Below are 16,400 nucleotides of genomic sequence, written 5' to 3'. Positions count from 1 at the left end.
TTGTGTATTCAGTAAGTCAAGAGCTGTAGGAGTTTAAAGTCATCACCAAATGAGCCATCTTCTGTGTCGGGAACCACTACCAGGTCTAACGTAACAGCCCTACGTCAAACATAACTTTTATCCACTCAACAATATAATACACACACACACACACACACACACACACACACACACACACACACACGGGATTAAACTCAGAATAAAAATTGTTAAGCAGAGTATTTTATTCCATGGTATTTTTTTTTCTGTTATTAATATTTACATTTTTCCCCTAAACAGTACTTTTCCCCCTAAACATGGGTCATTTTTTCCCCTAAACATTGAATAACTGGGCGGTATACCTGAACAAAACTCCTCTCTGTAATTTCATATCCAATATCCTAAGCTCATGATCGTCGGGATATGATTGGTCGATACGGAAAAAAATTGTAAACAACATATTACCCAATGGGAGGCGGCCAAGAGAATCAAGTTGCCATTTCGTGTCAAGCTTTTCTGATTAATTTTCATATTTTTTTTATATTTGTTCTCAATATATTGTTATTACTATCGTCATTAATCATTTTTGTTTTAGATATTAAAGTTTATATATATCTACTGATGATGGTAATAATTGTTCAGTGATAATAAGAGTAATTATTGTTATGTGGGTGGTGGTGCCAGTTGAATGATGACCTGTCACTGTGGTGGAGTCTGATATAGTCGATATAATTGAGCTCTCGGAGACTTATTATACCGTTAGGTTACGTGAACACTGATTATAGGGGAGAGAGAGAGAGAGAGAGAATACCTTACCAAGCTAATCTTTCATTTTAGCTTTCTCTTTAATATAGCTCTAATGTCTTCTTGTAATACCTCCAATCTCTACCTAGAAATAGCTCTTAATAGCTCTCATTTTCACTCGGCAGTAGCGTCCAGCATCACGAGGGTAAAAAAATCATAAAATGGTTAATGGCAAGTTTTTAAAAATGGTTAAGTTTCCCATTAATTAAGAGGCGGTGCATTTTTTGTGGCTTCCAGGGATGACTTTTGTGAATTTTACGACTGGGTGTGTGTGTGTGTGTGTGTGTGTGTGTGTGTGTGCGTGTGTGTGTGTGTGTGTGTGTGTGTGTGTGTTTAGGTACAGGGGTCCTCGTCTCAAGACAATAGCACCAGCCTCATTACTCAAGCACCAGCTGTAGTATTCTCGAACACAACCTTGTAGTGGGGGGAGGGGAGAGATGAGGGGAGAAAGGGAGGGTGGGGAGGGGGGGAGGAATGTGAGGGGAAAGGGAGGATGGGGAGGAGGAATGAGAAAGGGAGGATGGGGAGGAAAGGGGAGGAGGAGGAAGGTGGAGAGAGGGGGAGGGAAGAAGAGGGAGGAGGGGTATGAGGTCTGGGTTAATTAGAAAGAAATTTAAAGTGATGGTTATGGTCAAGTCAGGTTATTGGGTTTCCCCCTACCTTCCCTCCCTCCTCCTCCCTCCCTCCCTCCTCTCCTCCCTCCCCTCATATCAACCCAATCAGGTGAACGGACTGAGGTGAAGAGAAAATAGAGCAGTGTTTAAGGAATTAAGAAAAACGGGGTAGGGGGAGGTGGTTGTGGAGGTGCGAGGATAGTTATTGGTGTAGGGATGGTGTGGTGTGGGGATGGTGTGGTGTGGAGATGGTGTGGTGTGGGATGGTGGTGTGGGATGGTGTGGTGTAGGGATGGTGTGGTGTAGGGAATGTGGTGTGGTATGGAAGTCAGGGCAGGGGTGGGAGTGGTGAGGTGGGGTGGGAAATTGTCCTATTAACTCTTCCACTGTTTACTTTTCATTATACCGACGACGTTTCATTATATATATGTGATTATTTTCCCGGGTAGTAGTGCAGTGTGTTGCTCGTCTGTCCTGTGTTACTCTGGTGGTTGGTTAAGTCTTTGTGTTGTCTGAGGTCGCGGTATGATGATGATGATGATGATGATGATGATGATGATGATGATGATGATGATGATGATGATGATGATGTTGATAATAATAATAATAATAACACCAACAACGAAAACAATAATAACAACAGCAACAGTAATAAAAATAAGATAGTTCCCTTGTAAATATTGCTGTATAAAACACTCACACACACACACACACACAGAGTGGGTAGTTCCGGGTATGTACACAGGGGGGACATATTCTCCCGTGTGTGTACAGTAGAGTGAGTAACAAGGAGAAGTAGCATTACAAGGGGTAGTTCTCTGTGGTTGGCTCATTTATATGTGTTTGTTTTGCTTTTTTTTATCATAAACATCTCTGAGGATACTGCCATGGTTGTCACACACACACACACACACACACATACACGCACACACGCACACACACACATACACACACACACACATACACACACACACACACATACACACATTTTTGTACTATACTATTATTATTGTTGTTTTTTGTTGCTGTTGTTGTTTTTGCTATTGTTGTTGTTGTTGTTGTTCTAAATGTAAAACCTGATGAAGTAACAGATGACTGAAGACAAGAGGGAGGTGTTGGTCCTTGACGTTGATTGGACGACTGCGGGGGAGTGAAGGTGATTGGTGGGAGTTGGGTGAGCGGAGACTGGTGATTGGTGGGTGTTGGTGAGGGGAGACTGGTGATTGGTGGGTGTTGGTGAGGGGAGAATAGTGATTGGTGGGTTCTGGTGGAGAATAGTCATTGGTGGGTTCTGGTGGGGAGAGAAAAAGTGATTGGTGGGTTCTGGTGGGGGGAGAAAAAGTGATTGGTGGGTTCTGGTGGGGGAAGAAAGTGATTGGTAGGTTCTGGTGGAAGAAAAGTGATTGGTGGGTTCTGGTGGGGGAGAGAAAGAAGTGATTGGTGGGTTCTGGTGGGGGGGAGAATAGTGATTGGTGGGTTCTGGTGAGGGAGAGAAAAGAGTGATTGGTGGGTTCTGGTGGGGGAGAATAGTGATTAATTGGGTTCTGGTGGGGGGAGAATAGTGATTGGCGGGTTCTGGTGGGGGAAAAAGTGATTGGTGGGTTCTGGTGGGGGAGAGAAAAAGTGATTGGTGGAGTTCTGGTGGGGAAGAAAAAAAGTGATTGGTGGGTTCTGGTGGAGAGAATAGTGATTGGTGGGTTCTGGTGGGGGGAATAGTGATTGAGTGGGTTCTGGTGGGGGAGAATAGTGATTGAGTGGAGTTCTGGTGGGGAGAAAAGTGATTGGTGGGTTCTGGTGGGGGAGAGAAAAAGTGATTGGTGGGTTCTGGTGGGGGAAGAAAAGTGATTGGTGGGTTCTGGTGGGGGAAAGTGATTGGTGGGTTCTGGTGGGGGAGAATAGTGATTGAGTGGGTTCTGGTGGGGGAGAATAGTGATTGGTGGGTTCTGGTGGGGAGAATAGTGATTGGTGGGTTCTGGTGGGGGAGAATAGTGATTGGTGGGTTCTGGTGGGGAGTGAAGGTGATTGGTGGGTGTTGGGTGAGCGGAGACTGGTGATTGGTGGGTGTTGGTGAGGGGAGAATAGTGATTGGTGGGTGTTGGTGAGGGGGAGAATAGTGATTGGTGGGTGTTGGTGAGGGGAGAATAGTGATTGGTGGGTTCTGGTGGGGGGAGAGAAAAGTGATTGGTGGGTTCTGGTGGGGGGGGCGATGGTGATTGGTGGGTTTTGGCGAGAGGTGACAGGTGAGTCTTACCTGTTGAAAGTAAAACACAGGTAACATGTCCCCTCCTCCTCTTAACACACCTCTGTTTCTTTTCCTCTCTCATCTTCCTCGCCTCCTTCCTTCCTTCCTTCCTTCCTCCTCCTTCCTTCCTCTCTCCATCATCTCGTGGTCACCAATAATCAACACTCAGGTAACAGTTCAAAACACAACACCAACTACGCTCTTATATATATATAACCTTTATTACACCTTTTGGTTAATTTATTACAATCATAAAAATCTATTGAAGTTTACATCATTTTTGTTTTAATATCAATAAAAATCTTTGTTCATATTATAGTTAAATTATATAACAATTATGGTATATTTATGATCATATTTGTAAACTGTGTTGAATGGTAAGGCTCTTGGTAATCTGTGTCCTAATTATGGTATATATATATATCATTAAGTACTAATTATGTTATAGCAAAGGTTTATGTCATTACTACGTTAATTATCTTTATCATTAAGAAATCAGAATAGTGAAGGGGGGGGGGGGTTAGGTGAATAATTATCATGTTTGTATAAAAATAATAAGGATATTATTACCTTTTAGGATGTAATTACCTGGTAGGATATAATCACCTGTCAGGATATAATCACCTGTCAGGATATTATTACCTGGTAGGATATAATCACCTGTCAGGATATTATTACCTGGTAGAATATAATCACCTGTCAGGATATAATTACCTGTCAGGATATTATTACCTGTCAGGATATAATCACCTGTCAGGATATTATTACCTGTCAGGATATAATTACCTGTCAGGATATAATTACCTGTCAGGATAGTATTACCTGTCAGGATATAATCACCTGTCAGGATATTATTACCTGTCAGGATATAATTACCTGTCAGGATATTATTACCTGTCAGGATATAATCACCTGTCAGGATATAATCACCTGTCAGGATATAATCACTTGTCTGGATATAATCACCTGTCAGGATATAATCACCTGTCAGGATATAATCACTTGTCGGGATATAATCACCTGTCAGGATATAATAACCTGTCAGGATATAATTACCTGTCAGGATATTATTACCTGTCAGGATATAATCACCTGTCAGGATATAATTACCTGTCAGGATATAATCACCTGTCAGGATATAATCACCTGTCAGGATATAATCACCTGTCAGGATATATCATCACCTGTCAGGATATAATCACCTGTCAGGATATATTTACCTGTCAGGATGTAATCACCTGTCAGGATACTGTTGTTGTAATATACTGTGTACACATTACAACACCAACACTAATACACACCTGGGCGCGCACTCACACACACGCGCACACACACACACACACACACACACACACACACGCACACACACACACACACACACACACACACACACACACACACACACACACACACATGGGGGAGCAGCCAGAAATAATTAAAGTACCTAATATTACATAAACCAACCTTTAATAATATCATGGTAGTATTTATTATCACCTTAATATATAATAATAATAAATGCCTCTATCATGTCTTTCATCAGTAATTTCTATCGCTATCTTCTTAAGTTATCGTTAGTGAAGAATGTCTAAAAGATTGTCAATAAGAATGTCTATACTCTTATCTATAATTCCTATCTTAACGACTAATGATACAAAAATAAACAATATTCAATGATAAGTGAGGCTACAGCTTGACTAGAACACACACGGGCGGTCCTCTCACCATCATCACTATGTCTTGACGAGTTTCTTTAACATAGCGCTGATGTTTGAACCCCTACTATGCTGCGTGTTATTTGTACCCTTGTGTTGATACCTTACGACACGGTGTTGTGAGAGCCTCCTGTGATCTGAGAGCCTTGTGTTGCTGCGTGTTGTGATGTCAGGGCACAGTATTTGTTGTGTGTGTGTGTGTGTGTGACCTTTGACCTTTAATTTCTCTCGTAATTGTGACCTTCAACTTGATCTTATCGTGACCTAGACCTTATCACTGTCATAAGCTGTCCGTCATCCTCTATTTAACAGACCTTTGGGAGAGAGGAAAGTCCATTATATCGAGGGTCCGTTAGATGTGTGAAACCCCCGTTATATAGAAGTTACACTACGTTAATGACGAATGTACATAGATATAAACATTGATTTAGATCCTATAAACATTGGCGTAGACATAAACATTAGCGGCTGTTTTTGTTATGTTTTTGTTTGAGTGATAGTTATTGTATTATGAGTTCCACAAAAAATAATAATGTTTTACCATTTTTCAAGAACATTTGTTTTTTTATATGCACATCGAGGCTCACAGAAATTGCTCAAAAAATGGTTCATGGCTCACAGAAATGTCTCACAGAAATAGCTCATAGCTCAGAAATGGCTCACAGATATAGCTCACAGAAATAGCTAATGGCTCAGTAATAGCACACATAAATGGCTCACAGAAACAGCTCACAAAAATGGCTCACAACATTGGCTTACAAAAATGACTCACAGAAACTGCTCACAAAAATGACTCACAACATTGGCTTACAAAAATGGCTCACAGAAATAGCTCACAGAAATGGCTCATGGCTGACAAAAATGCCCCACAGAAATACCCCACAGAAATACCTCACAGAAATGCCTCACATAAATACCTCACAGAAATACCTCACATAAATACCTCACATAAATTCCTCACATAAATGCCTCACATAAATGCCTCACAGAAATGGCCCACATTAAAGGCGCACATTAAAAGCGCACAGCAAAACAACAATGACCTCTACTAACCCACTACAGAATTGCACCACTGAACAAATACACACTATGGTATTATTAGCTTATATAATGTACTAGACTATACTGTTAGGCTGACCACTGTACTCTGGGGATGTAGGAGAGGGTAGAAGAAGAATGGGAGGAGGAACGGAGGAGAAGAAGAGAGTATTATATAGATGGAGAGGTCATCCGAGTTATCTCCTATGCATGAGAGTTGTGGAGTCGAGGTATATACTGTAGGGCTTCCGTGGGTCGCCGGGAGGTGTAGGACGTCTGTCACCTCTTGACTGTGTGGCAGGACTCTTATTGTAGACGTTCTAAACACCCCCGTCTTCTGTGGACTCCAAGAATGCATTATATCCTGAGAGTTTGGTAGAAGGAAGGACCCTCGTCACCATGGGGTCGGAGAAGGAGTCCTCAAGAGGAACCTGATGTAGAAATTCTTCCGCGTATTTTCTCCTGTTCTCTCGAGTAGGACTCCCTGGATCTTGTGGGGGTCGTGGCGAGAGATCTACCCTGGGTATCCTTCGTATCCCAGCAGTGAATTCCAGTAAAGTTTCTTAGACCTGGAGGTAGAGCGGGGTGTCCTTGGTTCACCCGGAGACCTGAAGTGAACGTCCCAACTTGTTTACGAGGAAATCCTAACAACATCTCTTAAAGTCCTTTAAGAAGGAGGTCAGTATTCCCTGGATCAGTGTGAGGTCCCGGGGGGCGAGTTGACCCCAGGGTCTGCCTTTTGTAGTGTCTTACCCTTTACTGAATCCAGCAGCGGAGTGATGGACCGTGGCTTTAGGTCACTGCTGACTGACGGGTGTTGTGGGTCATAGACTAATGAGGACTCCGGCAAGTTACAACTGGTGGAACAATGACGAGTGAGAGAGACTGTCGGGGGCTCTAGTCGAAGGTCGCTACTGACGGGACACTGAAGGTTGGAGCTTGACGACGGCTTCTGAAGGTCACCGCTGACGGCGGTGTGAGGTTCAGGTACTGATAACTGCTCCAGTGGAAGGTCGCTACTGACGGGACGCTGGCCGGAGAGGGTCTGGGTGCTCTGGGTGCGGTACTGCGGCCACTCACGACGAGCACCTACACAGCTCCACGAGTTACTCCTCAGGAACCCCACCTCCACGTCACTCCCTGCAAGAGAGGACAGACTTGTGAGGTAAAAACACCCACAGACAGTGAGGAACACAGAACAGAAAAAGTGTGGCGTCAAGCTACAGCCTAATATAGGTAACTGACGATTGAGTGACAACAAGGATAAGCATGTCGTTAGCGTACAGATCACTGGCCTCTATAATAATGTGGCGTTGTGGTCGCTCGCTGGCGCCGCCGTCAGGACTCGAGCAGTAACTTAAGAAAATACCTGAACAGCAAATACTTGTCAGTACTCCACCCGGCCTGTGATGCCTCCAGTATAACTCTCGAGTGGGACTTAAGACTGCACCTCGACCTATGTGCTGAGTTGGTTCTAAACGTATTTATAGATATCAAAGTTCTGTTCTGGATAATATCGTTTAGAACTGTGCATCATATCATAGAAAATTGAGACAGTCTAGTCAGTCTGTGTACGTTTTCTGTGAGTAAGAAGTTGGATGGGTAACTCCTCAATAATATCATGTTAGTGTGGCTTCTATACTCGTCGTGTAACATTGTGAGTTTGACACCTGCTGGTTATTGATTGATTCTCAGGTGGGTGTTGAGTCGTTAATCCCATAAGTACGATATGAAATTGTTGTACTTACGATAACTACGATGACATAACCTTTAGGATATGATAACTTAACCCTTAGCTCATGACGGTCATATCGTGCCAAAAGAGTTAAAATTACTGGGCTCAGGTATTTTAAGTTGTTTAATGCCAGATGATTTTATTCAGCTGAGAGTAACCCCTGTCCCCTAAACTAATAAAGGGTTAAAACCTACCCCGAGGAAGCATAGTACTCAAGGGGTTAAGTCATCGTTCTCAAAGGGTTAAACATAGTATTCAAAGGTAAATATTATGTTATTTATTATTATTAATGTTTTTTCGTTATTATTATTATTATTGTTATTATTATTATTATTGTTATTATTATTATTATTATTGTTATTATTATTATTATTATTATTATTATTATTATTATTATTATTATTATTATTATTGCTGTTATTATTATTATTATTATTATAATTATTATTATTATTATTATTATTATTATTATTATTATTGTTATTATTATTATTATTATTATTATTATTATTATTATTATTATTATTATTATTATTATTATTATTATAATTATTATTATTATTATTATTATTATTATTATTATTATTGTTATTATTATTATTATTATTATTATTATTATTATTATTATTATTATTATTAAAGCATAATTTACTCCTTTATAAAGACTAAGCCAGGAGAGGAATGCTAGAGCCAGTAGTGTTGAGGTGAACCTACCATGTATCACTAGGAAGGGAGAGCTAGTATGGTCCTGTGCTGAGGCTGAGGACGCCACTCGGTGTACAGGCCGTGAGAGGGACTGTAGGATGCTGTTAGGGTCACTTCCCTCCAGCAGGTGGTACTGTTCCTGTGACCTGGAGGGGGATTCCTTGCTGCTGCCTCCTACACGGTACTGCTCACTTGTAAACAGCGGGATGGGGATGGCCACTGAGAGGCTCTTGGCTAAGGAGTGCTCCAGAGCCGACCCCTTGGGCTTCTTTGGGACCTCAGGGGTCAGGGACTGTTCTTCAGGGCTTTCGATGAGGGGAACCTCCACCCCTGAGTAGGACCCGGTGCCTGAGTCGCTGTAGTAGGACTTCTGGAAGGAGGGGAGGTGGGCGGTCTTACCGGAGGACTGTGGTCTGGCGGCTACTTCCTCCACAGCTCCTGAAGACAACGATAGAGACTGATCAAATAGACTCACATGTGAAGTAGTTTATTATGTTTATCTAAACGTGAGGTATATTTCAATTAGTTATTTATTTATTATATTACCACTTATCAGCTCACCAACCAATCGGCCGGTTGAATCGTTTTATGGTTACTTTATTATGACCTTTATTGTCCACTGTTAGTACAAGAGGGAACTGGCCATGTTTGGTAGTGAGGGTCACACTAGATAACACCCTTCTCACATCTGTCTAGGGCCAGGACTCGAACCCATGACACAGTGGTGGGCGATACGTGTGTTAACGTGTCTATTACAGTGGACATCTGAACGTGAAGTACCTAACCTAACCTAACCTAACCTAACCTAACCTAACCTAAACTAACCTAACCTAAACTAACCTAACCTAACCTAACCTAACCTAAACTAACCTAACCTAACCTAAACTAACCTTTACTATTGAACTCTATTTTAATTACATAAAAGTATCCAGATTAACATGTCTTTAACTTGTCTTCTTTACATACTAAGACACTTTGATAACCAAGGAACTAATTAACGTTCTTGGCAGGTATTTTCTTCACCTTTCTTAACGGACAGGTAATACACGATGTTTCGACAGGGAGGTTTGAGAAGCAGACAGTGACGTGAGAGGTTTTGACGGGACGTTGACAGGAAGACTTTGACAGGACGTTGACAGATGTACTCACTCAGTTTGACGGAGGGATGTTGGGGGTCTCGGGTAGGGCTCTGGGTACGGGAGAGTTTCCTGTGGTGGAGGATGGAGGCGAAGTTGAAGGTGGAGCTGCCCCCCTCTCCGCCCCCACGCCTCGACCAACCCCGACCCATCAGCGCCAGGCGACAGCAACGCCAGGCTCGAGACCGGAACACCTGGAGGAGGAAGACAGAGAGAGAGAGGGGTGTGATGAGATGAGAGAAAGGGAGGGAAGGATTGAGGAGGAGAATAAAGGTGAGAGGGAAAGAGGTCTAGGGGTGAGAGGGAGGAAGAGACGACACACACACACACACACACACACACACACACACACACACACACACACACAGTCGACAACAATACCAAGAGGTTTGATCTGAACGTTTGACGAAGAAAAGGAAAGCAGGGAGTAAAATGCCTGTGTGTATGTGTGTGTGTGTGTGTGTGTGTGTGTGTGTGTGTGTGTGTGTGTGTGTGTGTGTGTGTGTGAGGGTTGGCGACCACGACCCTCCACTCTTAAACATTTTACAGGCTATCTAATAACTTTCCTGGAAGTTGTCTCTCTCCGGGAATCACAACTTTTACTTTAATTCAGTTATGTCTGTCACTCTGTCGTCCCCTGGCCCTCCTTACCCTCAGAGTCACTCATTAATTACCTATCGTTATTCCCTTTTCCATAATCATGTAACCTAATTATTTATTTTTATAGTTATTTTTCTATATATTTCCAGTATTTCTCTAGGTACTCCAAGCATTTAATATTTAGTTACAGCCAAGATAATTTTACGGGGGAAATGGGTGACACAAATGGACAGACAGACGGGCGGACTGTCAGAGAAAACGACCCGATAAAGAGAGATAAATGACTACTGCAGTGATAGATGGCCAGACGAACCCCCCGCCCCACGCTCGACGCCCCCCCACGCTCGACGCCCCCAGCTCGACGCCCCCACGCTCGACGCCCCCCACGCTCGACGCCCCCCCCACGCTCGACGCCCACCACGTTCGACTTCCACGCTCGACGCCCCCGCACCGACGCCCCCCGCTCGACGCCCCCACGCTCGACGCCCCACCCCCACGCTGGAGCAGGGGATCAATCTGGCTTAGGATTGCTTCTCAAACCCAACATCTCAAGGCCTTTAAAAACAGTGAGGCAGGAGACGCAAGTGACGCAATAGACGCAAGGAGAAACAAGGGACAAAAAGGGACTCACAGAAGGCGAAAGAGATGATGCACAGGACACAAGAGACACAATGGTCGTATAGGACACAAGTGACGCAAGATATACAAAGGGACGCACATGACGCAAGAGGCGTAAAAGAAGCACAAGACACACATGACGCAAGAGAAGGGAAAATTCTGAAGCAGTGAGTCATGCTTTTGAGGGTGTCGTGTTTAATCTAGTTGATAGAGGGATGGCGGTGATCTTTGAGAGAGAGAGAGAGAGAGAGATGTTACGTTGGCTAGAGAATAAAATAGACAGATACAAAGGTTGATTGATAAATAAGGGAAGGAGATAATGAAGAAGAAAATAGAATTGCAAATGAGAGAGACTGACTTGGCTGCCTTATTCAACCCCCCACACACCGTCCTTCAATTTCCTTCCATCCTGGTGTTCAATCTGTCACAAACCCACACACACACACACACACACACACACACACACACACACACACACACACACACGATGTTTATCTAGGGGGTGAGAGAGAGCACTTACTGTAGCCAGAATAGACCTCTCTGTACACCATCTGCTACACCTACTGAGTCAATACCTGGTGAGGGGGTGGGGGGTGGGGGGGGGCTCCTACCTACACCCGGATAACCACATTAATCATCTTCTGAAGGTCTTGATGTAGGTCTTCTCCTCTGTACATTTATTGGTTTGTGTTTGGAATTGACTTTGTAATGTTGTTATAAAACGAAAATGGTTAATTTATGTGGTTTAATGGTTTATGTTTTGTGTTAGCGAGTGTGATTGATTGTTTTTTTTTGTGTTTGTTTGTTTGTTTGGAGTTATTGTTTTTTTTCTGGCTAAATATACTGTTTTATTCTCATTTTCCATCTCTTCTTCTTTCCCTTTGTTACAGCTTTAAAAAAAAAAGTGAATTTATTCTGGTTTTCTGGTTTGGATTTTATCGTTCCAGTATTCTAAAGAGACACTGACAGACAGACAGACAGACAGACAGACAGACAGACAGACGTACCACCCTGCAGATGATGTACACCCAGGGGTCGACGATCTGGTTGAGAGAGGCGAGGCGGACGGCTATCAGCTCCAATAGGTGATCCTTATTTGTGGTATGAGGCGGCCACAGTTGATTGATAACCAGGATTATCTGTCAGGGGGAGGAAACAGGTAGATTAGGGGATGATAATCTGGGGGTGAAGGTTAGGGGGTGATAATCTAGGGGGTGAAGGTTAGGGGTGATAATCTAGAAATTGAAGGTTGGGGGTGATAATCTGGGGAATTGAAAGGTTATGGGGTTTGATAATCTGGGGTGAAGGTTAGTGAAGGTTAGGGGGTGATAATCTGGGGTGAAGGTTAGGGGTGATAATCTGGGGGGGTGAAGGTTAGGGGTGATAATCTGGGGGTGAAGGTTAGGGGTGATAATCTGGGGGTGAAGGTTGGGGGTAATAATGTAGGGGGTTAAGGGGGAGTTAATAGTGGTTTCTTTATTGATATGTAACCAGGATTATCTGTTACGGGGGGATAAAGGGGGAGGGGTAGGGGGTGATAATCTGGGGGTTAAGGGGAGGAGTAGGGGGTGGTAGTCAGGGGGTTAAGGGGAGGGTTTTGAGAAGAGACGACCACACCCCTGAGGCGACCCTATCCCTGTTACCTTGACGACGAGAGGATGCAATAAGGTGTACTAAATTATATGTTAGTTCTCATACCCCTCCTCCTCCTCCTTCTTCCCCCTTCCTCTCCACGTCTCCTCCCCTTCTCCCCCACCCTTTAACCCTCCCTTCCTCTTCCTCAGCAGCACTCTTGTCATCTACTTCCCTGTGTCCTTCTCTTGTCCCCCCTTCCTCCCCCCACCGCCCTCCGTCCCCCCCCCAACCAACACTCACGTCGAGGGGTGCCCAGGAGGTGACGAACACACAGGTAATGACGACCAGCACTATCACCATCTGTAACTCGTGGTCGTTGTGTGATCGGGAGCGCTCAGGGTGACACAGACTTGGCGGCAGCTGACGGGACAATCTCATCTTCAACAACGTCCCTGAGAAGCAAAACACACACGTGCGAGTTAGTTATAGAGAGGTTGAGCTTCCCTGCCACCCACTCACCCACCCACTCACCCACCCACTCACCCACTGACCCACCCATCCACTCACCTACAACGAAGACATTGCAGACGACGATGATGATAAGGTGGGTGACATGGATGACTCCCAAGGTGGTGGTGTAGATGCGGTACCTGAGCGGGGTGGTGGAGGGACACAGGTGGATGTTAGTGAAGCACCAGGTGTAAGGGTACTGAAGCACCACCTGACCCACGTTGAAGAGCAGGAGGAGGCTGAAGGCTGTACAGAAGACCCAGATCCCCACCAGTAGGTACCTGAAGGCGTAGATGGGTGGGGGAGAGGAGGGTTAGAGGTGCTTTGACGTGTTGTGGTGGATAGATGGAGAGATAGATAGGTGGATAGAGAGGTAGATAGGGATGGATCGATAGATAATTGGGGATAGATAGAGGTGAGGGGTTGCGATGGTTAGGTAGGTGGATAATGAGAGAGAGAGAGAGAGAGAGAGAGAGAGAGAGAGAGAGAGAGAGAGAGCGTATAGCTAAATAGAGACACGGCTGAATAGATAGACAGGTATATTAAATAGATAGATCGATAGATATACACACATTACATACAAGAACAGAACAAGTCAATAAAGATGGCGTAAGAATATCACTAAGACTGTACCGTAACCAGACGCGTGAAGGAGGAAAGAAATGTGTGAGAGAGAGAGAAGCCGCTGTAAGTGTCTTAGTGGAAGTGTGTGTGTTAATGGTACTGGTGTAGTTGAATACTGAGAATTGCATCTGAATGTTTAATTGCTTCACCACACACACACACATATGCTCTCTCTCTCTCTCTCTCTCTCTCTCTCTCTCTCTCTCTCTCTCTCTCTCTCTCTCTCTCTCTCCAACAACGTCCAGGCCAGGCTAGGGTTAATTTCCCTCGTCTACACCATCAGCACAAACACCGCCCGGCCCGCAACCTTCTAAATTGTTTTCCTATATACCTCTATCATCGCCATCATCACCACTATCACCACCATTACTACCTTCATCATCATCACCACCATCATCGTCATCATCACTTACACTATCACCACCATTACTATCTTCTCATCATCATCGCCACCATCATCCGTCATCATCACCTACTCACCACCATTACTACCCTCTCATCATCATCACCACCATCACCACCACCACCACCACCACCATCATCATCATCATCATCACCATCACCATCACTATCATATCACGTTTTTTGTCGTTACAGAATGTCTCACCCTTGCACCCCTTTCTCTCACCCCTCTCACCCCCCTCCCTCTCACCCCACCCCCTCTCACCCCCACCCCTCCTCACCCTCCACCCCCCACCCCCCTCACCACTCATTAGTGTAACTAGAGGACAGACTTGAAACACTCCCTCGTTACCTAACACTTGAGAAGACTGACCAATCACCGCTTCCTTAATTGTTGTTCTCTTGTTTCTTGGTTGTGACTGTTTGTTTGGTTGTCTTGGGACATGGATGGGTGTGTTTGTTTGTTTGTTTGGGTCGTGGTTGGGGTGGGGGAGGGTTGGTTTTTTAGGGGGGGGTTGGTTTGGTTAAATTTGCTATGGTTGGTTTTTAGGTTTGGTTTAGCTTGTTTAGGTTAGGTTGGTTTAGGTTGGTTTAGGGTAGGTTAGGTTTGGTTTGGTTAGAGTTGGTTAGATTTGGTTAGATTAGGCTACGTTAGAGTAGTAAATGCATAAATATCAAACAATCATTAATATCATAACTTGAAGAATTTAAAAATTTCCCATAAGAACTCAGATATTTTGTCAAGTTAATATATATATTATTGTGTTACATATCTTGAAAATAATACGATAATTTAGTCAGAAAATACGTCTCTACGCCTCGCTGATAAGATATGCAAATGGTCTCTTGGCTCGATGAAATGTGGAGGTGTTCAGCCTTTAACTTTACCGAGGAGAATGTGTCTGACGCCGGCCAGCCTGAACGTGGTGTGGGAGGAAGGAGAGAATGTGGGGAGGTGAGGGAGGAGGATGTGAGGTGGAGAAGGGAGGTGGGGAGGGAGGAGGATGTGGGGGGTAGGTGAAGGGAGGTGGGGGGAGGGAGGGTGGTGGGGAGGTTGAGATGGAAGGAGAAGAGGATGAGGGGGAGGTGAGGGAAGGTGTGGACAAATTAAGGGTGTCAGGGAGGTGCGACATCAGGTCCAGTGTCACCCTTATTGCGTCCTTGTTGTCACGTTGGTGAACCTGTTGCGTGCTGTTGCAACCCGCGTCAATATTGAATTGTTAGGAGATTAGGTCATGTTTACCGGGGTGTAGAGGAATGAGTTGGGTTATAACATCAGAAGCTATAAAAAAATATTCCTCTCTCTCTCTCTCTCTCTCTCTCTCTCTCTCTCTCTCTCTCTCTCTCTCTCTCTCTCTCTCTCTCTCTCTCTCTCTCTCTCTCTATTCCTCTTTCTATCTCCTGTATCTTCCCCTTCTCATCCTATATGCTCCTCCTCCACCAAGTGCGAGAGCGGGGGAGGAGTCCTCAATACAAGTTCAACAATGTCCTGTCTCCACCCTTCAACTTTCTCTCTCTCTCTCTCGCTCTCTCTCTCTCTCTCTCTCTCTCTCTCTCTCCCTCTCTCTCTCTTCAACATTGGGCCAAAATTCTGAAGGTTTTGGACCATCGAGGTTTTTACGTCATCCGTCACGATAGAAAATCACCGGCTGGTTCCTGGGCGGGTTTTGTGGGCGGGCCGGAAGACTGGGTGGGCAGTGGGTGGGTGGAGGGAAGTGTGTGGGCAGTGTGGTGGGTTGTGGGAAGCGGATGGATCGAGGAGGGTGGGTGGGTAGAGGGTGGGTTGAAGGAAGTGGGTGGGTTATTATAGGTGTTGTTGACGAGTATCTCTCCACCCACTCTCACACCTCTCCCACACCTCTCCCTCCCTCTCCTAATCACCCCTTCCATCATTACCACCAACCAATTACATACACGACACAGTTTACACCACATGTAAAAACAGTTCAATTTATTCTTTGTAATTTTCTCAACGCATCGTAAGCTGTTCCAAGTGACCCTAGATGTGACCTTTCTTGACCTCCCTTTGACCTCCCCGTGACCTTTCTTGACCTCCCTCTGACCTCCCCGTGACCTTACTTGACTTTTCACTGTAACGGATTA

The 16,400-nt window shown here is 44.5% G+C and overlaps 1 protein-coding gene and 1 long non-coding RNA gene across 2 annotated transcripts in view; both read right to left on the bottom strand.

The window, feature by feature from the left end:
* Positions 1-3,834: 3,834 nt before the first annotated feature.
* Positions 3,835-4,986, bottom strand: LOC121876806. Its single transcript, XR_006090818.1, has 2 exons — positions 4,878-4,986; positions 3,835-4,803 (listed from the first exon to the last, which is right to left on the bottom strand). It is a non-coding gene; the product is annotated as an uncharacterized LOC121876806 (long non-coding RNA).
* Positions 4,987-16,400, bottom strand: part of LOC121876805 — a 72,601-nt gene continuing 61,187 nt past the window's right edge. Inside the window, exons 5-10 of the mRNA XM_042382221.1 lie at positions 13,329-13,552; positions 13,062-13,213; positions 12,194-12,325; positions 9,982-10,162; positions 8,842-9,270; positions 4,987-7,532 (exon numbers count right to left, since the gene is read on the bottom strand). Coding sequence (XP_042238155.1) covers positions 7,087-7,532; positions 8,842-9,270; positions 9,982-10,162; positions 12,194-12,325; positions 13,062-13,213; positions 13,329-13,552 — 1,564 coding nt within the window. The 3' untranslated portion in view covers positions 4,987-7,086. The remainder of the gene's footprint in view (positions 7,533-8,841; positions 9,271-9,981; positions 10,163-12,193; positions 12,326-13,061; positions 13,214-13,328; positions 13,553-16,400) is intronic.

Source organism: Homarus americanus, unplaced genomic scaffold, assembly GCF_018991925.1.
Source record: "Homarus americanus isolate GMGI-L3 unplaced genomic scaffold, GMGI_Hamer_2.0 scaffold50281, whole genome shotgun sequence".
Lineage (NCBI taxonomy): Eukaryota > Metazoa > Arthropoda > Malacostraca > Decapoda > Nephropidae > Homarus > Homarus americanus.
This window is presented reverse-complemented; position numbering and strand designations above follow the sequence as displayed.